The sequence below is a fragment of the Betta splendens genome, chromosome 22 (assembly GCF_900634795.4).
Source record: "Betta splendens chromosome 22, fBetSpl5.4, whole genome shotgun sequence".
Lineage (NCBI taxonomy): Eukaryota > Metazoa > Chordata > Actinopteri > Anabantiformes > Osphronemidae > Betta > Betta splendens.
In genome coordinates this window covers 6,087,999-6,113,532 of record NC_040900.2, presented here as the reverse complement: position 1 = coordinate 6,113,532, position 25,534 = coordinate 6,087,999, and the positions used below count along the sequence as shown (strand labels likewise).

The 25,534-nt window shown below is 49.9% G+C and overlaps 1 protein-coding gene across 2 annotated transcripts; it reads left to right on the top strand.

The window, feature by feature from the left end:
* Positions 1-1,259: 1,259 nt before the first annotated feature.
* On the top strand, positions 1,260-25,512 carry myo10l1 (myosin X, like 1). Of its 2 annotated transcripts, none has more exons than XM_029140072.3 (43): positions 1,260-1,754; positions 7,551-7,649; positions 11,965-12,123; positions 12,754-12,941; positions 13,478-13,612; positions 13,705-13,829; positions 13,921-13,934; positions 14,047-14,131; positions 14,205-14,311; positions 14,417-14,546; positions 14,632-14,750; positions 14,833-14,979; positions 15,057-15,157; positions 15,225-15,291; positions 15,366-15,458; positions 15,562-15,630; positions 15,733-15,815; positions 15,910-16,012; positions 16,143-16,223; positions 16,321-16,445; positions 16,543-16,660; positions 16,743-16,849; positions 16,935-17,217; positions 17,296-18,135; positions 18,299-18,422; positions 18,498-18,636; positions 18,984-19,088; positions 19,182-19,277; positions 19,363-19,456; positions 19,530-19,585; positions 19,697-19,839; positions 19,923-20,117; positions 20,209-20,366; positions 20,459-20,579; positions 20,733-20,881; positions 20,955-21,103; positions 21,183-21,390; positions 21,477-21,613; positions 21,721-21,844; positions 21,954-22,307; positions 22,415-22,591; positions 22,683-22,874; positions 22,962-25,512. In XM_029140072.3, exons 1-43 carry the CDS (start codon positions 1,734-1,736, stop codon positions 23,064-23,066), a joined length of 6,225 nt encoding a protein of 2,074 aa, XP_028995905.1. In that variant the 5' UTR covers positions 1,260-1,733; the 3' UTR covers positions 23,067-25,512. The 2 variants fall into 2 exon arrangements, with proteins under 2 accessions (XP_028995905.1, XP_028995904.1); XM_029140071.3 differs by having other exon boundaries at positions 18,498-18,639.
* Positions 25,513-25,534: the final 22 nt, after the last annotated feature.

The window sequence follows — 25,534 nt, the reverse complement described above, 5'->3', positions numbered from 1 at the left end:
GCACACGGCTCTTTTCCCTTCAAGGCCTGTTCATATTAGAGATTATAAAGCTCAGGTCTAATTTCCTGAATCTCTGCGTGCGTGTGTGTGCGTGTGTGCGTGTGTGTGTGCGTGCGTGTGTGTGTGTGTGTGTGTGTTGGGGGGCACTGTTGACTGCCTTTTGAACTGTCTCGCTGATGAAGACGGAGGTGCAGCTGAATAATGCTTCCACACACGCACTCACGAGGCCCCTCCGTACCTCCAGGGCTCCGGAGGGAGCAGACGTTACCCTGGAGAGGCCTCAGCCTGCTGGGCTGCCGACGGCTGCACCTGGCCCCCGCAGCATGGTCGTCTGAGGAGGAAAAACCCTGCACGGTCCGCTTCACACAAACCAGCTGTCCTATTCTGCCTCATTCATACAAACGGGTGGACATACTGTGCATTGTCGCAGTGGGGTCGAGCTGTTTTTCCATGCTGTGTATCTGTGTGTGTGTGTTGTGATATATCATTTTTCACCCTCGAGCGCTCTGACTAACCCTGTAACCAGGCCTCCTCCCTTTGCAACCAGGAGGAGCCTTTTAGCGCAGATCACAGGGAAATATTAAAACTCCCTCCTCACCATTTCCCTTTGTGAGTGTGCGTTTGGACACGGATTAGTGTGACTGCCGCTGACAGCTCTCATGGCTAATTTAGACATCATTTCACTTCTCTGAGTGTTTGAGGGATTTCTTCCTCAGGATTCAGATCCAGTGCAGCCGACACATCAGAAGTAAACGTTCCACACATTTACTGTAGGTTACATTAAGGATATAATTTAAGTCTGAATACTGTAAAAAACCTTTTGTTAATGTGTGTACAGTTAGCTCACTGTATTGTGATGTATGTACTTCTAATATTTAACTTCTGACAGAAGCAGAAGAAACATGAAACTGTTTTACTTTCCACACTTTCATTTGTGTAAATCCCCTTTCGGTCATTTTTGGGGATCACAGCTACATGAAAGACAAGCTGGGTCTGGGTTATTTCAGGCTCAACACCTGTAATTGGGCCAAGTGGGACGCGGCTCTTTCATCTGTTCTGATTATCCCCTAAAGATGGATTACCTGATAACATAAGAACTGATTTTTTTCTGATTTTACTGGAGGAAAATCCAGATGTTACGACAGCGGCGAAGCTGCGAAGCCACGACAACGACGCCCTACATCCGTGTGTGTGTGTGTGTGTGTGTGTGTGTGTGTGTGTGTGTGTGTGTGTGTGTCGGAGGAGGCTGCGCCGCCCCGTCGGTGCGTGCGGTGCACGGCGTCAAGCTCATTGTGCCCCCCGACTGGTCCTCTCTCTCAGTCCAGAGCGCCTCACTCTCACCTTCACGCACACACACACACGCACACGCACACTCAGACAGTGAAGCGAGGCAGACCTGGAAAACGGGGGCACTTCACGTAGCATTCCTCCAACGGATCCCCGGCGTGGACATTTTTCATTTCCCATCGCTGCCTCCTTGGATTCTCCTCATGTGGCCGCTTTTGCGCATAGAGCCCGGCCGCTGCTGAGGCGTGTTTACCGGACTGGAGGGTTTCGTGGGGAGGATCCACGCTTTGGTGAATGGGAAACGCTGACCCACGGGCGCCGCTGCCTTTTCCCCGTCTCGACGAAAACGCGCACTCCTCGTTCGGTGGGATTTGCGCACCTGAAACCGGGGCCGGTGTGTGCGCTGCGCCGGGCCGGGTGCGCGTCTGCTGGGAGGAGTAGCGAGGATGGAGGCGTTTTTTACAGAGGTAAGCTATGGATAATGTGTGTCAGTGTGACTGAGATAAGCGTTAACGATTAGATTAAGCGTTCGTGCCGTGATCTATCTTCACTTACACACGCACGCTCCGCGCTCCTGCGTTTTTTCCGTCGCATCCACGTCTGTGTTGCTTTCGACAGCTCCTGCTTTTCGTCGACTGGAACCGCTCCTGACCGCGAACGGGCCTGTTCAGTGCGTGTTTATTCATATATCGATTGCAAATAAACTCGAGACACCCCTGATTTTATAACCGCTGCTCAGCGCCGGGACCTGGCTCGTGTCTCGGCCGGTGAATTGATTCCGAGCAGATCCGCAGATGAAATTGGCCAAACGAGCGCTGACACGGGTTTTTTTCGTGCATAAGGCTGATTCTCGGATCAAGGCCAGTCTGTTGACGGAGGATGGACCGCGTAGCAACAGTCCTCCCACACCGTGCTGCTGTTATGATGCCGCTTTTCTTTAGGCTTTTGGTCCTCTGTGAATGGGACGACGCTGGGAGCCATGGGTGGGTACTGGATGGGCCGGTGCGCGGCTGCGGGAATGCGAGAGGGGCTTGAAGGGGGGGGGGGGGGTATTTAACACTTGAATCATAATTGGATATTAGACAGGTCAGTCTATTGCAACAGATGTGAGATTTCAGCTATTCACCCCTTACGGTCCTTCATTTTGTCTATTTATGTCCTTGCAGAGTCTTTATTATGGGCTACAAGCCCCCCCCCACCCCCCACCCCCCAGAGACGCAAGCCTCTTATCTCTACCCTTCCCTTCCCATGATTTGTGTTTGTCAGCACAGATCATTCGGAGGCATGTGCCCACACTCATGCAGACGAGCTCATGAAACGCTGTCTTGTCCGCTGATTTTGATGCCAATGACTACTTATCCCCCTCCCTCTTAAGTTAATCTGATACGGGTTTAAATTCCTCTCACTTTGGCAGCGATGTCATTAGACGTGTGTGTGTGTGTGTGTGTGTGTGTGTGTGTGTGTGTGTGTGTGTGTGTGTGTGTGTGTGTGAGTGTGTGTGTGAGTGTGTGTGAGTGTTGGGTCTGTGGACAACAGGCCTTTATGTTCCAGATGTTATACAGTAAATAAGCAGGTGAGTGATTGGTTGACACATCTGCGACAATCCTTCAGTTGCTCACACAGCTACAGTTACATGTAACAACCATCTTTCCTGCTCCATTTCCCGTCAGTGTGTCTATAACATATTGATCAGAGACCACCATCACCAGCCCCGCAGCCCCACACATTGACTCTGAAAGCCTGTGAAAATGGAGTGACTGATTGAGTTATGATGCTGGGGCCTGGAGTTGTGCATAACCTGCATATCTGATGTCCAGAAGTATGACTTCACGCCGGATCAGTTCTCTCAGGACGTATCTGTCCGACATCCACTCGCTTTCGCTCCTCCGTCGTCCCTCCCGTATCTGTGCCGTCCATCCCTCCAACCAAAAAGAGTGAGCGGCTGACCTCTCTCTCTGCCGCGCTCTCAACCCAGGCAGAAAACACGATAGCCGGCCAGTCGGCCGAGCATGAAATGTCAGGTGGCGTTCGACTACTGCGTAACCCCCTCATATTCAAGCATATTCAATGCAAATCTGCGTTGCACAATTGCATGTGGAATTCCACCACAGCATCGACAGAGAAGAGTAAACCTGCTAAACTGAAGCTCTCATCGTCTCTGGTGCGTTTAAGGACAGCACCGAGTGTAGGTCACCTGCAAGACAGAAATAGTCAAAGCCCCAAAGCGTCCTCCAGAAATATAACCCTCCCAAATCACACAAGGGCAAATATATAGTGAGACATTCTTCAGTTCTGCTGTAAATCTTCGTAACAGAGGTACCATTTACGTTGCAGACCCGAGCTCTCAGGTCCTAACAGGTGTGAAAGGTGAAATACCTTTAGTTGCATCAAACGCCTCCTGCTGCATTAGGTCACACTGTTTATAGCTTCATCTTGTCCTGTCTGGTCACCAGGCCTCAGTTCTTCTCCTCGTCGCTACTCTGCAATTTATTGAGTATGCATATATTCTATATTTGCTATAGGTGGCTGGGCAACATTCATGCATACACACCTGCAAATGTCAAAGCAAGCTGTACATTTTTTTCTGATGTCGTTTAATTGCAGCAAAAAAAAAAAAAATCCATTTGTTTTTCGTGCGGTGGATTTTTGAGAAACAACGCTGAGGGGCTAAAATGAGCAGAGCCGTTTCCACAGATATGCAGGATTTTGCATAATGTGCATACTGGGAAGCTGGATCAGTGGGAACAGTCATTGGAGATGTGTGACCTATATTCAGCAGCTCCGAACACATTTGTTCTGCTCGGGAGCTGCATCAGTTCGGCCTTCTTCTTCTTCTTCTCTCTCTCTCTCTCTCGCTCGCTCGCTCGCTCTCCCCCCGCGGCCACTCGGTGCTTCTCCGTCTCGCTCAACCAACCGCTGTCAGTGCTGCTCTGCCCGTCTCTCTCCTCCTTCTGGCACTTTTCCACGTCTGTCTCTCCTCTCTTTCATATCTCTGCCTTTTCATCTTGTCTCACTCTCTCCTGCCTGCTCTACATGTGTAGGTATAACACATGACAGTCCAGTAATTATAATCCCTGTATCTAGAATAAAATAAGAACTAACACAATAAAAATATAAAAAAAACATTAGTAATAACTACAATTATATCATTTATATACAGCTTGCCCAATGATCATATCTACCCGAACACCCCAGCACTCACCAGTGCTCAGAGAAGAGGCTGTTTCCATGGCGCCCTGCTTCCTGTTGCCGCCGAGCGTCGTTGTCAGGGTGTCGGTGGGGGTGGGGTCGTGCGACTGTAGTTTAATCCAAGATGAGAGAGAATGTGATAATTAGCAGACTGCTCAAAACGGGCCTCGCAAAGAGGATTTGCAGTGTACAAACACATGCTTGCACGTGCGCGCACACACAAACACACGCACACACACAAAATGACATTAACAGCTGCCTTTATCCCCGCTTGTAATTCAGCAGTAGACTCTGATCTGGTTTACTTGGGATAAATCATTCGCGTGTTTGTTGTGGAATTCAGGACAGGTTGAGAGTTTATGGGTCCAAACCACAGATCAGTAAAATCGGAGCAGCAAACATAAATCGCAGTCAAAGTCTCCATTCCAAATCTTAGCCAGTCCAAAACCTTTGATTTCAGGCTGCCTGTGGATTAAATCACTTATGTGTGACACCCCCAGTTGTGATCGTCCCCAGATGTTTTTTCTCTCCACGCAGTTGAACTTCATTTGATTTAATCACATTTCGCCGCTGACAGATGTGACTCACAGGACAGGTGACGCCCTCCCACGCCCGCATGTCGCTGCTCTCCTGCCAGCTGTTATAATCTGCTGAAAGCCGCACTGTCCTGATTGTATTGTCACATTACTGACACGGGTCAGGCTGCACTAAGGAAAATGAGTCAGAGCTTTAAGTCATGTTAGAATCGAGCTCTTCTCACTCTTTTTCTGTTCACTGGATCCTGGAGGTCAACGTCATAGACCTCATAACAAAGATTATATAAAGTGTCCTAAGGACAAGGTCCCTCCTCTACTTGCCCGGTGCCTTACGTAAGCACTCACAGGTCTTTCACTACACCCATCACAGGCTGAGTGTGGAGATGCAGAACATTATTTTACGCCCTATATGTGTCAAGAGCCAAAACCACGTTCAGAGAGGAATATGTGCAAGAAAGCAGCAGTGAAGCAGCCGCACTGGAGAAGATCTCATCGTGTTGAATTATTGATCGCTGTGCTTAGCGTTGCGCTAACACTGTGCTAGGAGTAGCTGTAGTTAACAAGTGCACGCATTCAAAGTCATCTGTAAATGCACCCATGACCCGTTAGCCTCCACGGCCCCTGCTGTGTCCCCCCCACGTTCTTACTGGTCATTAGTGACCTTCCATTAGCCGCTGACCAGTCAGCTGTTTCTGACATCATTTATTCATCCGTGTCTCTCGTCCATCTGCATCCCTGTCGCCCGTCTGCACCGTCTCTGCTCGTGTGAATCGCCTTGTTTTTTTTAATTCAGTTGTGTTCGCAGGTTTTAACACGACGCGGTAAACGGATGTCCACTCGAGTGGCCGCGCGTTGAATACGCGGTCCGTTCGGTCCGTGAGCCTGGAGACGCCAGTGATACGCTCGCGTCCGATCGCTGCTCGCTGGAGCGTGAGTGACTCAAACACTCACGCGTGCAGCTGTTCTAGCGTCTGGACCAAACGCTCTGGGGATGCTCCTTTTTATGTGCTCAATAATAAAGGATTATCACATGGTCAGGATTTTCTGAATGAGCTCTCCCTTGTATATCATCAACTGCGAGTCCTATTAATCATCAGTCTATTAATCATGACAACTGTAGCCGTAGCTTGGACCTGCACAGCAGAATCAGCCGCTAGCCGGCCGTGAACAGGATGTTTGGGTTGTCTTTCAACCCCTGTTAGAGTGCGAGCTCTGAGATGAGAGGTCAGGGGTCGCGTTGAGGTGTAATGGAGCGCGATGAAAGGTGATGGATGGAGATGAAAGCCTGAGTCGGACTGTGGATCCGGTGCAGAGGGATCCAGCGGTTTGCAGATTGTTGTCATGCACGGCCATTTCGGTCTGTCTGGGCCCGTAATAGATGGGGGGAAGGGAGGAGGACACAGAAGTGGGGGGGGGGGGGGGGGGGGGGGGGGGGGGTTGTTACGCCGGCAGGTCATTTATAAACCCCCACTGCACCTGTAGTAAAAGTATTGATCAGGGACTAGAGAGCAATTACCTTAATAAAGGGAAGACAGAGAGAGAGAGAGTAGGTAGAAACACGCATGGAAGGTGTGTGCCTTCGACTAACAGGTGCTCCAGGGCCAGTGCTGCTGTAGGTGACCAGGATTTGGAGATTAAGTGGAGCGAGCTGTATTTTTATCAGTAAACCGGAGGATGAGAGTGAAGCCTCAGGCCGCAGAGGTCATCAGGTCAAGTCTCAGCCTCACTGTCGTTAGAGCGGGTCAGTGTGGAGGAATGTGGGCGAGCGAGGCCGACTCACAGAGAGAGAGGGCTTTATATAAAGAGAGGCTGAGGAGAGAGGAGCGGAGAGAAAGAAGCGCAGAGGAGGAGGCTCTTGAATTTTTCAGATGTCACACTCATTACGGATGTGCAAGCTTGTTCACGCAAAGGCCGGAGCAGGCGAACGAGGGACGAGGGTCGGCGCCGCCAGACGAGCGGCGTCCGCTTGTCCATGTGTTTGAATACGTGTCCATCGAGTTCAAGACTCAGACCTCGTCTCATTCTTCATTCATGAGTAATTAAGTTTATAAATTTTTGACAAGACTTTACAGCGAGAATGTAAATAGAATCCAGTAAATGACCTTGGACGTGGTCAGAATGAGTCCAATAATCATTGGTCGGTCAAACATCAGAATTAAACTATTTGTAACACCATTAAAGGGACTGCAGTAAACTGGTGCAGGAGACAGAATAGCATGTGGTCCGTTTACTGTCTTTAAGCTTTATTGGCCTCATTGACTTTCTCTCCTCTGATTCGCCTTTGCTCCCTTTACTATGGTCCTCTCCCTCCGATGCTGCGCTGTGCCCCTCTTTAAAGGCTGGAGGTCGGAGGTCTGGAGCTCTAAGAAAGGGGGCTTTGTCTGCACACCTCCTCTTAAACACAAACATTTTGGGGGTTTCTGCAGAATTCTTGTTAACACCCATTAACGATGGACTCATATTTATTGTGTGACCCTATAACCTTCGATGTGAGCATGTGCACAGCCTAACACCTGTCTGTGTGTCGGTTCTGCCCAGGGGGCCCGTGTTTGGGTCAGAGAGAAGGAGCAGCTTCTTCCCGCCACTGTCAACTCCTGTGGAGACGGAACCCTTGTGGTCACGACCGACTATGGAGAGGTAACAACACAGCTAATACAGTACACGCATCCATGTAAGCGACTCCACTCAACTGCAGGTTCTGGTGATGACGCTCTGCTTACATACACGTCCAGACCGCGCTGCAATGGCCACATGTCCCGCCAAAATAATGGAATTGAACGTTTAAATCTCATTATGGGTATTTGCGTGTAATCTGTTACAGGGCAAGGACGTGCACGCGTTGCTCTTTAGAGCCGATGTTGTTTGATGGCCGACACAAACACACGTACACACGCGCTCTAGTTGGCGGCGTTTGGATGCGGCTAATAATAGATTTAGCATTTTTGACTCTAACTCTAGTGTCTGCATCCGCGTCTACACTCCTTTACAGATTGTCCTCAACACAAAATGCCCAGAAGCTGCTCTGAAAGCTTTCGTTCAGAGAGGTTTTCCCAAACTGCAGGACTGGTTTCTCTTTGCTCTAGATTATAAATGTCCTCAGCTCCCCCCACCCCCATCCAGCGCTGCCTGCCTCTCTCTGCTTGTTGTTGGTCGGGCTTTAAATGTTAGCTCTGGAGGAGGCGGTGAATATTTGATAGAGAATCCACGGGATCGTGATACGACCCATGCAAACAGTGCCAGGATCCCATCGCTCCCTGTTGCTCATCTTGGGACTCTGACCTCCTGCTGTTCTATCAGTGATAGTGGTTGTATTTATACATTTACACATACACATTATAATAAAAGGACAGTTGAAAGTATCTGCAGGTGGACTTTATTTAAACTTTATATTTCCTGTCTTATATTTATAACCAGCTGTATTAGACAACCTCTGGTAATAAATTGTTTCTGCTCCGGTTTCCATGACAACGGTCACAGAGCCAGCATCTTGCATGGACTGTGACATCAGGGTGTCACAGTGTCTACCTGCTTCAGACGCTTTAACGCCCACGCGGGGCTGGAATGTGTATATGTACACACGGTAAAACAGGCCGACGCACGGGAGGCGCAGCCACGAATTCCACGTATGCGCCTGTTTCCTTCCAGCGACACAGTTCGCACACACACACACACACGCGCAAACACACAGGTGACGTTCGCAGCGAGTTATGGACGATGTGCGTTACGTGACCTGAATTTCGTTGCCTGCGCGCAGCAGCGAGAGCTCACGTGAGCACAGAACATGCTGCAGGGATGCTTTACCAGTGCACCCACACACACACACACACACACACACACACACACACACTGACAAACACACCTAATGACAAGTACACAAATGACTCGTTTGGTTGGATCCTGCACAGAAACAAGCTCATGTCGCCGTGTGATCTTCTGACCCACATTCCTCCTCATGGTCTCATGGACCTTGTAGTGTTGTATAATGAGATAAACTGAACTCGCACACAAACATCTCCCTAAGAAGCCGTGCAGGGAGCGGTGTGTGATGATAGATGATCACATGCCTGCGAAAACAGCGCCTGTCAGTTTATCTGCATGGCGTAAATAACACTGAGATCGTGAACCAAGTGCACTTGCATGTCCTTCCTCCAGATCTGATCCAAGGTCAGCTAAGAGAAGGTACCTGCATGTGTGACTGTGATGCCCTCTCCTGCACTGATGAATGGAGGGCTGTACAATATATAGGTCACTGTGTCCACGGCTCGTTCTCGCTCCGTTTTTTTATCCCCCTCACTTTCTCTCTGCTCACTGTGTCTGCAACTAATGCGTGAAGTCAGATGAAGAGGTCTTTTCCCCCACTGCCTCTGAATCATGCAAAGAAGCTTTAGACATCAGAGGAAGCTCCATCTGATGAGATGTCTGTAAGAAGCATCCTCACGTACTGGAGCCGGAATCAAATTCAAGTGTCTCCATCTATTCCTCAGACTTTTTCTCCCCATCTCTTTCTGCTGTTCTCCTCTCTAGCCATGAATTATAAATATAAAGTATTTAATTTTAAACCTTCTGCACAGTCAAATGTTCTGCATGTGCCCCACATGCATTAGACTTTCTGCGCGAACGTGTGCTTTGTGTCCGTGTCTGTGCTTGGAACCCACCAGCGGCCAATGGAAGGAAACAACGGGGACATTTGCAAACTCCCTTTTTTTCCCTTTTCCTCTTTAGCTGCGTTTTATTTCAGTCCCTGACACACTTTCTCGCTTTGCAGCATCTCTCCAAGGCTTTTGTGCCATGGTGGTATTTCCTAAACATCGCTTCTTCTTTATCTGCGGTTTAAACGTCTGTACATTTGGAAGCAGCTTTGGCATTAAAAGCAGAAGGCATTTACTCACTTTAATCTCATTGTGAAAATGTTCGAGCCTTTCTCAGACATGAGTACATGCGCATAGATTGTTATTCAAAGATCATATAGTGGCAGACATTTTAAAACTAATTACCCCCTGGCAGGGTACGTATTGGCAGTCAAGATCTTAGTTGTATATGTCCTGTATGTGTGAGGTATCGTCGTAATAACCCTCATTTCTAAGACCCTCTCAGTGAAATAAGTCTGAGTAAGCTTTCAATTACAGGTGGGGGTCTCAGACTGAGCCACTTAGGCATTAAATGCAGTTACGTCTGTGCAAGTGAGCAGACGGGGATCCATATACATTAGACAGACAGGTAGAAAGATAAATGAGAGTCACGGAGGGAGCACAGCATAAATTCAGTCTGCAGGTTGCACCAAGAAGAAATAAGAAGAATATTGTGGAAATGTGGGAAACGAAGCGTGGGGCGACCAGAAGAAAAGAAGAGTAAATTAATGACGAGCAGGAGGAGACAGAGAGAAAAGTGAGGCAAATAACAGAGAAGTAGCATACAAAGGGAAAAAGACATGAGAGATGTTTGAGACATGAAGACATTGTTGGAGACAGAGAGATTTAATAGGCTGAGAAAGCTTAGGAGATAAGGGGAAGGTGGTGGCTGGGTGGCCTGATGGACCTGGATGTACATTTAATTTAGCGTGGATTGTGTTCATCGTCCTCCTTCCTCACAGGGACAGGAACACACACCTCAGTGTTCTTTACCAACACACACATGATTGCTGCATTCATACTAAATTGCTTGCAGCCTATAAACACATGGTTGATGGTGATACTTAAGCATGTCAGTGCTGAGATTTAGTGCCTAAGGTTGTGAAAGGACAAAAAGACAAGTGGATGGAATCAAAGAAGAAGCCATTAGTTTGTGAAGCCTGCACACACTATGCTGCCTCTAATCAAGGGTGTGAGATAATTGGGTCATTTAAACACAGCTGAGTGTGTGTGTATGTGTGTGTGTGTGTGTGTGTGTAGGGGGGGGTGATAGCGACTTGATCAGCGCTCGTTGTATTCTAGTTTAACGTCTGAGAGCTAGTTTTGGAGGCATCTACAAATGAGGTGCTTGATCGCTCCTGTTATTTACTGGTAAAGAAGGAGTAGAGTTATATTTGCAGACACTTAGCAAACTTGCACTGTGAGTGTGCTACTTGGGGCGGGCGGGGTGTCTGAATGCCCACAGCGTCCCCTCTGCCACTACCAACAGACTTCCAGCACATCTGTTACAGCAACACACACTCACTGGAGGCTGACTGGGAGCCTGAGCTCTAATGCTGTGGTTCCCACTCTCAGACAGTGATTAAAAATGATTTTGATGCACTGAATAAATGGATGAATGACCTTTTATGTTGAAAGGCAATCACAGTCGTGCTCGTGTGTGTGTGTGTGTGTGTGTGTGTGTGTGTGTGTGTGTGTGTGTGTGTGTGTGTGTGTGTGTGTGTGTGTGTGTGTGTGTGTGTGTGTGTGTGTGTGTGTGTACACTACATGCATGGGTCATTGTAGGCCTGACGTGAAAACACACTGAGCTGCTTCCTCCCGTCAGGTCCGGCCTCGTCACGTCACCCACTCCCTCCTCGTTTCTGCCGTCCTTGTGTCCTTCCTCGTTTCCTTCTTCACAGTGCCCCCCCTACTCTGTAGTTGCCATGGCAATGGCTGACATGGATGAGACAAGGGTCTGGGCCTGAACGCCCTGAACAATTATCATGTGGGTTTTCAACGTGTTGCATCACAATTAGCTAAAACTGGAGCCTTTGCGTAGCTGGTGTTTAACATCGGGCATCAGCATTGTTCCTACCTAGCAATTAGCAGCTTGCAAACTTAAGCTAACTATAGATATTTAGACAAACACGGAAATAGATCAGAGACTGATGTGTTTATCCATCATCCAAAAGTATTTTAATAATTAACACGTTATATCTCATTTGTTTAATGATTGTTCGGCAAAAAATATGATGAAATCATCCATTTTGGCTTCATTCACCAAAAACGCACACACGTGATGGAGAAGCGGCCGCTAAACGTCTGGATGCCGTGTTCTCCAGGTTCTGTACCTGCAGCAGGCCGAGGTTACGCGGGAGCGCGTGTACGCCATGCACCAGTCCAGCATCGACGGCGTGGAGGACATGTCGTCGCTGGCCGAGCTGCACGAGGCCGCCATCATGCACAACCTGTACCAGCGCTACCAGAAGGACGACATCTATGTGAGTGCACGCACACGCCGCTGTGACCCGGCCATCAAGCCCCATCAAGTCACACGAGCCTAGAAACCCGACAGATTAGCGGGCAGCAGACCTACAGCATCCTCCCTGAGTGTGACCTAATCTAGATGATGAAATATTGTCCACGCGGGGATTTCCCCTAAGCTGATCACAAGAATTTACCCCCGCGCGGGTCACATTTCTGTGTCACTGTGTTCGGTGGGGTTCAGGATGCACGGGTTTCAATGTGCGGGCACAAAATGCACTGACGGGGTAATATGACACAGAAGGAGATGCTGAGTGTGAGCGTTTTTCTGCCTCTAGAGCAGAGGAGTTGATAGAGGTGAACCCCCCCCCCCACCCCCCACCCCACCCCCATCCATCATCTCACTGATTTGACCCCAGCTTTCTAACAAATATCTGATGATTTGTCCTAATGTCATGTCTCCTGTCTGCTGTGAAACCTTATCCTTAAATCCAGATTAATATTGACAAAAGCTTCCCTTAATATTCCTCATATGTGTGTATGTATTTATATGTTTCCATTTATGTCAGTGCATTTGAGTGTGTGCAGGTTAGAAATGTGTGCATTTGACACAAACGCTTTAAAAAAGAAAACCCTGCGGTCCCCAGACTAACATCGGCAGCATCCTGGCGGCCGTCAACCCCTACAAGCAGATCCCAGGTCTGTACGACCCGGACCGGGTGGACCTGTACTCCAAGCACCACCTAGGGGAGCTCCCCCCGCACATCTTCGCCGTGGCCAACGAGTGCTACCGCTGCATCTGGAAGCGCCACGACAGCCAGTGTGTCCTCATCAGGTCGGTAGAAAAAGCTGCGCACACAGCTACACGTGCATATCCCACATCCACGTATGCATATGTAAAATCACAAAGCAACATTTCACTACTTAACCCTAAGTTTTGCTGGAGTTTTGCAGATCAAAAACACAAAACATTGTAACATAGGCAGATAAAAACTACTACGCATAATAAAAAGTCAAGGTTGTTCCAAACATATTGACTCTAGTGGTTGAATTGTGAAAGCTGAAGATGAAGCAGAGGATGATGATATTCATCAATAACCGCTGCCTTCCACCCTTATTCCTCCCACCAGAACCCCAGTGGGTAAGAAGTGGGAGGTAGTGGGGTCAGCCATTCAATTACCCTCAGTTTGTCTCACTTGGTTCTGATTGAGTCAGACAGGACCTGGACTGGAGCAATCTAACCTCGACATCAATTAGCCATTCAGACCAGTCAGAGATATGTAAATGTCACAGAAGGTCACGGCGGATTCAATTAAGGCGCTGGTGATTGTGTGTGCGTGTGTGTGTGTGTGTGTGCGTGTGCACGGCCAGCGGCGAGTCGGGCGCCGGGAAGACGGAGAGCACCAAGCTGCTGCTGCAGTTCCTGTCCATGATGAGCCAGAACTCGGCTGGGACGGCGCCGGCGGAGAGGAGCACGCGCGTGGAGCAGGCCATCGTGCAGAGCAGGTACAGCACAGCGAGGACCCACACTCACGCGTCCGGCTGTGCTCAAACACCAGTCTGCGATGGTAACGGCGGCGCTCCTGTTGTCTTCCCAGTCCGATCATGGAGGCGTTTGGCAACGCCAAGACTGTTTACAACAACAACTCCAGTCGCTTTGGGAAGTTCATCCAGCTTCACTTCTCTGAGTGTGGCAACATCCAGGGAGGCTGCGTGATCGACTGTATCCTCATTTACTTTACAGGCGCATCGGACTTTAACATTTAAAGTGTATTAAAGACTGATTGCTGCTTCTTTGACTCTCTACCTGTCAGATTTGCTGGAAAAGGTGACGACAGCGACAGCCCGCTCATGTCAACGCACAATGTCTTAGTACCGACCTGTGTAGCAAATCATAATGAAATGTTAATGGAGACTGTGCTGCATTGATTCTGTCGTAGAACCGAGTGGTGCGACAAAACCCCGGAGAGCGAAACTACCACATCTTCTATGCTCTGCTGGCAGGAGCGAACAAAGAGCATAAAAGTGAGAAACGCCGGCGAAAATATCTGACTGTCATTCAAACGGCGCGTTATTCATGTGAACTCGCACTTTTCAGGTCTCTACTTCCTGGAGGAGCCTGCCGAATCCTACCACTACCTCAGCCAGTCAGGATGTCTGAAGGACAAGAGCCTCAACGACAAAGAACTGTTCAACAGTGTCATGGTCAGTTGGATAATGTCGGTTTTTGACTTAGGCTAATATTCAATTTCATTCATAAATTAGCTGTTGAGCCCATTATAAAAATCACTCCTTTCCTCTGTTTTGTAGGAGGCGCTGAAGGTGTTAGAGTTCACCGAGGAGGAGATCAGAGACATGTTTAAGCTGCTTTCAGGGGTCCTACAGCTTGGCAACATCGAGTTCATGCTCGCAGGAGGAGCCCAGATCACCACTAAACAAGGTCAGTGAACGCCCCACGCCTCGTGCGCGAGCAGCAGCAGCGTTGGAACATATAGTGTGTAACACATGGGCGCCCGTGCTTGCAGTGGTCACTAATGCCAGCGAGCTGCTGGGGTTGGACGCCTTCCAGCTGTCCGAAGTCCTGACTCAGCGCTCCATCATACTCCGAGGAGAGGAGATCTGCTCCCCACTCACCATAGAGCAGGTGGAAACGGGCGTCTTCCACATAGAATCTTCCTCTTAGCGTCCTCAGACACTCATCTGACCTCTTTGGTTTCCTTCTCCAGGCTGTTGACTCCCGGGACTCTGTTGCCATGGCGCTGTATTCCCAGTGTTTCTCCTGGATCATCCTCAAGATAAACCAGAAAATCAAAGGGAAGGAAAATTTCAAATCCATCGGGATTCTTGACATCTTTGGCTTTGAGAACTTTGAGGTCAGCACCTTCCATTCGTGTTAAATGTCATGTAGGTGCAAACTTGCTTCATGTAACATGCGTCCGTCTGTTTCCAGGTCAATCGATTCGAGCAGTTTAACATCAACTACGCCAACGAGAAGCTTCAGGAGTACTTCAACAAGCACATCTTCTCGCTGGAGCAGCTGGAGTACAACAGGTGAACACGCGGAGGCAGACTATGCTCCTCCAGAGCGGTTTTCATACTAACGCTGCGCTCGGTACAGGGAAGGCGTTCAGTGGGACGCCATAGACTGGATGGACAACGCCGAGTGTCTGGATCTCATAGAGAAGGTAAGAGGTAATATGGGTGTGTTTGCTCAGAGCTGATGTGACCTCCGCTGCAATGATGCGTTTGTGTCTGTCAGAAACTGGGCTTGTTGGCACTGGTGAATGAGGAGAGTCGGTTCCCTAAAGGAACGGACTTCACTCTGCTGGAGAAGCTGCACAGCAGACACTCTGTGAGTTATTCACACATTACCCTGCGCAGAACTGATAGAATTGTGTCATTATATAAAAACATCACGATATTTTTATTTACCTCCTCTCGACCCTTTGCTTCAGACAAACCCGTACTACGTCAAGCCCAGACTTGCTGATCATCAGTTTGGTATTAAACATTACGCAGGGGAGGTGAGTTTTGCACAAATGAGCTCGTTTGTATCGTAACAGTAGTTGGGGACTATTGAAGGATGATCCCGATGATGATCCCGATGATGATCCTGTCTCTGACAGGTGCTGTATGACGTGAAAGGCATCCTGGAGAAGAACAGGGACACCTTTAGAGATGACATCCTGAACATGCTGAAGGACAGCAGGTCACACGTTCAGACATCAGCATACATGCAGTTTCACATTTCAACTAATAGTCTGACATTCATGCGTACTCATCACGGTCATGTGGCTCCTCAGGCTGGACTTCATCTATGACTTGTTCGAGAAGGTCGGCAGTAGGAACAACGAGGAGAAGATGGGAACAGCCCGACGCAAACCTACCGTCAGCTCCCAGTTCAGGGTGAGCGACGCCTGCATTTTACCAGGAACAGGAAAAGATGCAGATTTGCTCAAATTGTTTAAAATTAGGCATAATGAAAGGTTAAAGGATTTATATATAATTATATGAATAAATCTGTGTGTCCCCCCAGGACTCCCTTCATGCTCTCATGGCCACTCTGAGTGTATCCAACCCTTTCTTCATTCGCTGCATTAAACCCAACATGGAAAAGGTCAAGCTGTGATCAAAATTATCACTGTCATTTTACATTTGTCTCATTTGAAAAAGTCTTTCTTATTCATTTATTCTTTTTCTCATTTCACTTGTAGAAGTCAAACGAGTTTGACCCGGAGGTCGTGCTGAACCAGCTGAGGTATTCCGGCATGTTGGAGACGGTGAAGATCCGCCGTGCCGGGTTTCCCGTCCGCAGGACCTTCAAAGACTTCTTCTCTCGGTAAACGGCTTTAAGCCTCAGCTCATCTTGGTCTAAAGTCTTCGTATTCCTTCTCTGTTTAATGTACTGTGATCTCCCTTTCATATTTTCTCTCCAGCTACAAGATCATTGCAAAAGAAAAGGTGCCAGCAGCCGGAGATGACAAAAAGAGGAGTACAGACCTTCTCTTCAAATATGATAAGACCAAGAAAGAGTGGCAGTTAGGAAAAACCAAGGTGATGTAAAAAAGATCTAGTCTCCATGAACTTCCAAAGGGATTTTGTCTACGTTATATCTGACCCTTGACCTTTGCTCTAGGTCTTTATGAAAGAGTCTCTGGAGCAGCGTTTAGAGAAAGACAGGGATGAAGTCCGACGTCAGGCTGCCATGATAATCCGAGCTCACCTTCTCACTTTCTCTGCTAAGTAAGACCATTATTAGTGGAGTTTTAGATGGCTCTAATATTACGCGCTGGTTCCTATTCAGTTGATCTTCTCATTTTGTCCACAGGAAGCACTTCAAGCGCGTGCGCGTCAGCATCGTCACCCTCCAGAAGCACTTCCGAAAGCACATCCAACACAGGAGGTACGTGAAGCAACGCAAGGCAACGCTGGTGCTGCAGAAGCACAGGCGAGGCCAGGTGGCCCGCGCTCGGGTTCGGAAGCTCAGAGAGGAGAAGAAGAAGAAGGAGGAGGAGCAGAGGAAGAAGGAGGAGGAGGAGAAGAAGGCGGCGAAAGGAGGAGAGCAGGAGGAGGCGGAGGATGACGAAGACAAGAAAACCAAATCCACAGAGGCAAGAGTTCAAAAAAACCTAATCAGAGACGTTAAAACGGAAACAGATGTTTTAGAAGTAAGACTTTCTCCTCACCAGGACGAGGCCCGGCAGATGGAGGAGATCCTGCAGCTGGAGCGGGAGATCGAGCGCCTGCAGAAGAAGAGGGAGGACGAGGTGTCCCAGCTGTGCGAGTCCTCCAAGCAGGAGCTGCAGCTGCGGCGCGACGCCGAGCTCAAGCGCATGAAGAAGGAGGCGTCGCGCAAGGCCACGCAGCTCATCGACCTGCTGGACTTCGGCGGCGTGGACCCGGCGGCGGCGGCGGCGGGCGGAGCCAAGCCCGCCGCCGACGAGAAGGCCCAGAGGGCGGCGGGCGGCGCCGGCAGGGGTGCGACCGGGGAGGAGGAGGTGGACGAGGGCTTCCACGCGGAGGAGGAGTGCATCCCGCTGCCCGACTTCCCTCCGCCCGCGGACACGGACGCCCCGCTGGATCAGGACATCTTCGCCCAGCTGCCGCCGCCGCCGCCCGCCTTCGCCGAGGGAACCGTGCCCGCCGCGCCGCCGCCCCCGCCTCCGCTGCCCGCGGATGCCGGGCCTGTCGCGGGAGTCCCTCCACCGCCCCCCCTCCCTCCGCCCGGAGACGGCTCGGCCGCCCCTCCCCCGGGAGAGGGAGCGAAGGAGGAGGCCAAGGTCGAGCCGGAGAGGAAGGTGAGCATGGTGGAGAGCCTGGTGGACGGAGAGGAGCCCATCTACAGCATGCCCGCGGACACCGAGTCCGACTACGACCAGGAGGAGGAGGAGGGGTCGGTCACCGCCGGAGACGACAGCTCCGTGTCCGGGAGCAACCGCGGGAGCGCGGCGGTGGCGGACGAGGAGCATCCGAGGAAGTCGACCTGCACCAACGCCAGCATCGAGTCCTACAGAGGCAGCTCTGACTCTGTGAGGACACACACTCACATGCATCCTATCATGCGTGCACACAGATATGTATGAGCAGCTACCTTTAAAATCTGTTTTTCAAATCTACTCATTCTATTACATCTGATGATGTCATGAACTTTGGCTTTTGCTGACTTCACCATACGTGTTTGTGTGGTGTCAGTATGCAGACAGTGATGACGAGCACGATGGGATGATGGACACAGATGAAGAAGTGACTAACGGCAGAGTGACTTTGCTGAATGGAAACGGACCTCCCTATTTCCACGGATACCTCTACATGAAGGGTGAGTATGCGCCACCTGTACTGCAGCACTTAGTGCAGCACTTCAGGGGCCTAACTCTCTCCTCCTCCCCCTCAGCGGGTCTGATGATTCCCTGGAGGAGGCGGTGGTGCGTGCTGAAAGACGAAACCTTCATGTGGTTCCGCTCCAAGCAGGAGTCTCTCAAGTCGGGCTGGCTCTACAAGAAGGGAGGAGGCCTGTCCACGCTCTCCCGCAGGTTGTTGTGGTTGTTACTGGGTGGAGACTGCATGCTACGAGTGCACGTCTCAGACAGGCCTTTATTCTAAGCACAGATCATGGTCATGTGTTGATGAACTCAGCTTTGTCTAACGTGAAACTTTCAGCCCCTGCAGAAATGGAGAACGCCCACGGCCCACGCGAGTTGAAGCACATATATAAGCTGAATGTACTAAAAACAAGATTTTAAGTTTAGTAAATAGAAGACAGGGAGAAAACTATTATCTATAATGGCTGTTCAGTAGATACAAGATGAATGAATCAAACTGTTTTATTATTTGTGGCTTGTCTCGGCGTCTAGTTTCATTGTCTCTTATTCCTCTTCAGGAACTGGAAGATGCGTTGGTTCGTGTTGAGAGACAGCAAACTGATGTACTACGACAACGACAGCGAGGAGAAGCTGAAGGGAACCATCGACATCCGGGCGGCCAAGTATGACCTTCGACAGGAGAAACGAAACAGACCCGCGGTTGCGTTTTGCTTTTGCTTTAAGACGTCGGCTGCGTTTCTCTGCTTCGTTCGCAGGGAGATCGTGGACAATCACGAGAAGGAGAACGCCCTGAACATCGTGACCGACGAGCGTACGTATCAGGTGTTTGCTGAGTCGCCTGAGGACGCGAGGTACGCTGGAGGGGGCGGAGGGGGGCGGGAACCAGGCCGGGCTCACGCTCTGCAGACACCGTGTCCTGTCTCTTCCTCTGTGCAGTGGCTGGTTCAATGTGCTCAGCAAAGTGCGGGTGTGTACTCCTGAGCAGCTGCTGGAGATGTCCCACGAGCAGGCCAACCCGAAGAACGCTGTGGTCAGTCTCACAGAACACAAAGTACCGGGCATCAGGTCCAACACACCTGTGAACTGTTCATCGCTTGTTTCAGGGAACGCTGGACGTCGGGCTGATCGACTCTGTCTGTGCGTCCGACAACCCCGATCGGTGAGTGGATCGATCACTCATTTATGAATGAAATTTATACAGAATATTTCAAATAACTAATTGACCAATCAGTCCTGATTCAGTCAAACTGGAGCTCTCTCACCTTCGCAGGCCCAACTCCTTCGTCATCATCACGGCCAACCGCGTGATCCACTGCAACAGCGACACGCCGGAGGAGATGCATCACTGGATCAGCCTGCTGCAGAAACCCAAAGGAGACGCCAGGATCGATGGCCAGGAGTTCCTGGTCAGAGGTGGGACCGGGCTCGCACCCGCTGCCCCGTTAGCAAGGATTCAAAGCCGAATCCCCTTCGTTGACCAGTACGGTCCGTTTCAGGCTGGCTCCAAAAGGAGATGAAGACCAACGCTAAGAGCACGTCCCTGAAGCTGAAGAAGCGCTGGTTTGTTTTGACCCACAACTCGCTGGATTACTACAAGAGCTCGGAGCGAAACTCCTCCAAGATGGGAACTCTGGTCCTGAACTCCCTCTGCTCCGTCATTCAGCCGGACGAGCGGGTGCACCGGGAGACAGGTGAGAGGCGAGAAAGGAGGTGGAGCAGGCGCTAATGGAGGATTAGACACACGCAACCAATGTGAAGCTATTTAAACTCCCTCTTTCACAGGCTATTGGAACATCATAGTTTACGGGAGGAAGCACTCGTACCGCCTTTATACCAAGATGCTGAACGAGGCCATGAGGTGGACAGCCGCTATCCAGGGCGTCATAGACAGCAAGACCCCCATAGAGACGCCGACGCTGCAGCTGATCAGAGACATCAAGGTAGAGGGCGCAGACACGGTAACGGGGGGGGGTTTAAAAGGTGTGATGCTGCCTTTTTAAAGTTGAGTTTCGGGGTCTGCGCGTCCTCCCAGGAGAACAGCGTGAACCCAGACGTGGTGGAGCAGATGTACAGGAGGAACCCCATCCTCAGATACACGCAGCATCCTCTGCACGCGCCGCTGCTGCCGCTCCCGTACGGGGAGGTCACCAGCCGTGAGTGGAGATCACAAACCCAAGCTTTTACATGAGCTTAGTGATGCCTGTTTATCTGTATATTGCACCAAATGTCTCACAGTGGGGTCACTTCGACACAGATCATGGTTTTTGGTTTCTGTTCACTCACACGTTTGCCCCTCCCGCATGCAGTGCAAAGGCAGCAGGGCTACGCCAGCCTGCAGGACGAGGCCGTGCGGGTTTTCAACTCCCTGCAGGAGATGGAGACGCTGGCGGACACGGTGCCCATCATCCAGGGCATCCTGCAGACCTGCCAGGACCTGCGCCCTCTCAGGGATGAGGTACTGTCTTAGTGAGCAAAGCTCCGCTCGGGTGATTCCCGTCCGTTGCGTCTAACCTCCGCGCTCCGTTCAGGTGTACTGTCAGGTGATCAAGCAGACCAATCACGTGCCTCAGCCAAACAGCCCAGCCAATCGAGCGCACTGGCACCTGCTCACCTGCATGAGCTGCACCTTCCTGCCCAGTCGAGCCATCCTCCGATACCTCCGCTTCCACCTCAAGAGGTGCCCATCTTCACTCAGCTGATGGAAAACAACGTTCACCGGTGAAGTTGGAATAAATGTTTGTGTATTTGCGGCTCAGGGTGCGCGAGCGTTACCCCGGCGCGGACATTGAGCGCTACGCCACGTTCATCGGGGAATCCCTGAAGAAGACCAAGACCCGCGAGTTTGTTCCCTCTCAGGAGGAGATCGCCGCCCTGCTGGTGAGGCAGGAGATGAGCACCACGGTCTACTGCCACGGAGGTGGCTCCTGCAAGATCTCCATCAACTCACACACCACGGCTGGAGAGGTGCGCGTCAGCAACACACACACAGCAACACACACGTCGTCTGAGAACACAGGGTGAGTTAAAGAACAATGCGTTTGCGGCTGCAGGTGGTGGAGAAGCTGATCAGAGGTCTGGCGATGGAGGAGAGCAAGAACCTGTTCTCGCTGTTCGAGCACAACTGCTTCACGGACCGCGCACTGGAGAGCAGAGTGATCGTGGCCGACGTCCTCGCCAAGTTTGAAAGGTGACGGTTGGGTTTAATATTGTAAACGTGAGGTTTGGAAATCGTTCATATTTTATCTGTGTTTTGGTTTCGGCCCCTGAGTCAACGCTCTTTATGCTTATGTCCAGACTGGCGGGCAGTGAGGAAGAGGAGGAAGAGGGAGAATGGAAACTCTACTTTAAGCTCTACTGCTTCCTGGATGTGGAGAGCATGCCCAAAGAGGGAGTGGAGTTTGCCTTCATGTTTGAGCAGGTGAAATTAAACTCTAGACATTTACAGAAGGCCTTAAAGAAAGGTTACTAGAAAAGCATTAAACCATTAGCTAAAGCTGTGAAATGTGTTGTCTCGCCTTCTTTTTCAGGCTCACGAGTCCCTCATCAGCGGCCACTTTCCGGCCTCGGAGGAGACTCTGCAGCACCTGGCGGCGTTGCGCCTCCAGTATCTCCACGGCGACGGGGCGGGTCGAGCCGGCTGGAGCCTGGGCAGCGTTTACCCCATCGGGCGTCTCCGCAGTCGCATCCTCCATTCCACCAAGCCGGGTGTGGGGACGGCCGGTGGAGCGGGAGGAGGCGGAGGGGGAGGCGCGGGAGACGGGAAGGGAATGGCGGGGGGCCCGGGAGGCATCGGGCCTGGGATTGAGAAACGAAAGACTCCCAGTTTCCTGGACGGCACCTTGAGGAGAAGCTTCAAAACTGGGTCACTGAAGAAACAGAAGGTCAGTGATGGAGACTCGTACAGTGTATTTTACAAAATAAAACTACACTCACAATACAACAATGATCTTCCCATCACTGATCCTTGGTTGCGTTGCTGTTGTTGCAGGTGGAGGAGGAGCAGATGCTGGAGATGTGGGTGAAGGAGGAGACGTCGGCCACGCGGACCAGCGTTCTGGAGAAGTGGACCCGGCTGCAGGGAATGCCCCAGCACCAAGCCATGCTCAAATACATGAGCATCATTAAGGAGTGGCCTGGATACGGGTCCACTCTGTTTGATGTGGAGGTGAGAGGGTGAGAGGGTGAGAGGGTGAGAGACAGAGGCCCTGAAGCTTGGATGAGTTCTGCCTCACGACCGTCCTGTCCTCTCCCTGCAGTGTAAGGAGGGAGGGTTCCCTCATGACCTGTGGCTGGGGGTGAGCGCTGACAACGTGTCCGTGTACAAGCGAGGGGAGCCCAAACCTCTGGAGACCTTCAAGTACGAGCACATCACCTTCTTCGGGGCGTCACAGCCCTGCACCTACAAGATCATCGTGGACGAGAGGGAGATGTTCTTCGAAACCCCCCTGGTGACGCTTCAAGATTTTGCCTCCTCCTGTTGCAGACGTGCATGAACGCACACTCACCAGTGTTTTTTGTGTCTTTTCATGCTCTAGGTGGGCGAGATCACCAAGATCATGAGGGCTTACATCAACATGATGGTGAAGAAGCGCTGCAGCATCATGTCCGTGACCAGCGTCACCAGCTCCTGGGCCAGGTGATCGCCGGCGAGGCGGCCGAGCGGAGCCGCGGGGCTGAGGGAGAGGAGCCGGATCCGTCGGGTCGGATGGAGATCCGGTCGCCGACGAGCATGACACTGACAACGCACAACTCGGGACAGTTCTCTCCAGCGTGTGGTCCTGCATGTAGATGTTCAAGCAATCGTTCTCCGGACACACACACACCAAAACTCACATAACAAGCACAAGTCCCACCCCCCCCACTCTCTCAGTCTCTCTCTTTCTCTTCACGCGCCCCTGTTGCATCCTCGTCTTGAGTTTGGACGATGAATTTTGCACTCGTGCTCGCGTTCTCTTTGTCGTTCTCTCGCCGTCGTTCATCTGCAACACCTGTCACGTCCGATGTGTGACTGAGAGAAAGGGACTCCGCCGCGGTTCTTCTCCACGGCCCCTGGAGCCACAGCGTTCGCGCGCTCCCTCATCAGTGCCACCGTGTGGCCATGCAAAGAAGAACAACAATCCTATGGAGATTTATGAGAAGCGGTTTTGATTTGGAGAGAGTCTGTGCATGGCTCTATAGGAACAGCTTAACGTCCCCATATGTCTACATGTAACAGCATAAATCTACTGTATATTCACATGCGTGTACACGAACTCAACCAGCTTGTACCTTTTTGTACTGTATATCACACATTATAAGAACGACTGATGAATTTCCAGTATCCACTGCACTGTACAGAATATAGATGCTATATAAATGCAATGTGACACCTGCTGCGCAAACCGCTGTACTGTACATGCAAGTGAATGGTGTTGATAACGACCTAAATAATGTCTGAATATGATGCCAATCCACTGGCTGTGCCATCAATGTGACTCACGGTGAAGTAAGATTTAGTAAAAACACTGAGTTTATTGACACAGGTCATGTTTTCAGTGTTGTATGATTTTAGTATTGTTGTATGTGTTGGACCTCAGAGCCATAAAATACTGTGTCTGCTACTGTTATTCTCACTTTTCTTTACTGAGGAGATCAGAAACTTATATAATAATACATCCAAAATCCATTTAGTGTTTTTTTTAATCTCTTTATCAACATGTGACTTTTCTTACTGATACTACTGTTATTATCGTCCCCTCTTATCTTAACCGCCCTAACCAAGTGCTGTGTCGGGAATGCTGCTGTGTGTGTGAGTGTAGTCATGGTGTAAAGTAATTTAAACTGTTGAAAAAGAAACAGGGAATGTGAACACAGGTGTGAATCACTGAGCGTGTTCCTTGGGAATAAGACATGACCCTTTGCAAAGAATGGTGTTGTAGTTGTGAATCAAGGGGTCAAGCATGGAAATATAAGGGAGGGTTAGGGCTCGGTATTTCTTACTGTACTGTATGTATTACAATGTGTGTATGGGAGAATTATGTATTATAAAATAATGGGTTTGCTTCAGTATCATTGTAAGAGGAGCAGAGAAGACACTGTGAGGATATGAGCTCAGATCTGCTGAAGGTTTTCACTGCTTTGGGTGTCTGTGTTTAAGTGCAAGAGAAAGGTTCTGTTCACATCACTGACTATGTGGCACTACAGGTAGACAACAGAATCCCTCACGCACAACACCGCTGGGACACGATAGATTTTATATCACAATAACGTGGTGACAGTAAAACATCCAGTTTGGCCGAGTGAAGGTTTCTAAAGCCAACATCAAAGTGAGGTTTAACATCTTGGGTCTGTTTTCTATCTGAAGTGCTGCAAACAGTGCCGTAGCCAGCATTTTAGAAACACCAAGGTCATGACCCTCACGTTCTCACCCTCCAAAAAGCACCAAGAACTTACTGTATTACTACTGATATGTTTCATTTATTGTTTATTCTATTTATATCATTATTATATAAAATTAAATGTAATAATATAACAAGAAAAGATGAAGAAGACACTAAACTAAGGGCAAAATCTTAAGTAAGAATAGCTGCTCACAATTAAAACTACTGGGTCTTGGTGTTTGTTGTTGTGGCCCTGGCTGCACACACTTCCTGCCTGTAGAGTTAGAATAAGCAGAACTCACTCAGGTTCCAGTCTGAGCTTATTATATTACATTTATTAAGCCATAAACAATGAGGAGCTTGGAGCTGTCCTAGTTATTCTACATCTGGTTCTGTGTGTGAGTCGGAAGATGTTTCCCTGCAGTGACTGAAATGTGATCAGTGTCTTTGCCGGAGTGAATTTTAAATTGAAGTAAGATTTTTAAAGAGTCCGATCACAAATCTGTCTTCAAGGGCAACTTTGTGGCAAAGGGTCCTGTTATCAGCCGCAGGCGGCCAGAGTGGGGCCCGTTCTTATCTTCTGTTATGCTTATCATCATCCTCACATGGTAAACGTTGTGCTTGTTACAGAAAAAGAGAAAGAGAGAGATGTGTGTGTTGTTCTTTTTTTATTTGTAACTGGCTTTACAAAATCATGCTTTAATAAATTATTGGAAAGTCTCCTCAATTTATTTTTGTTAAACTTATTT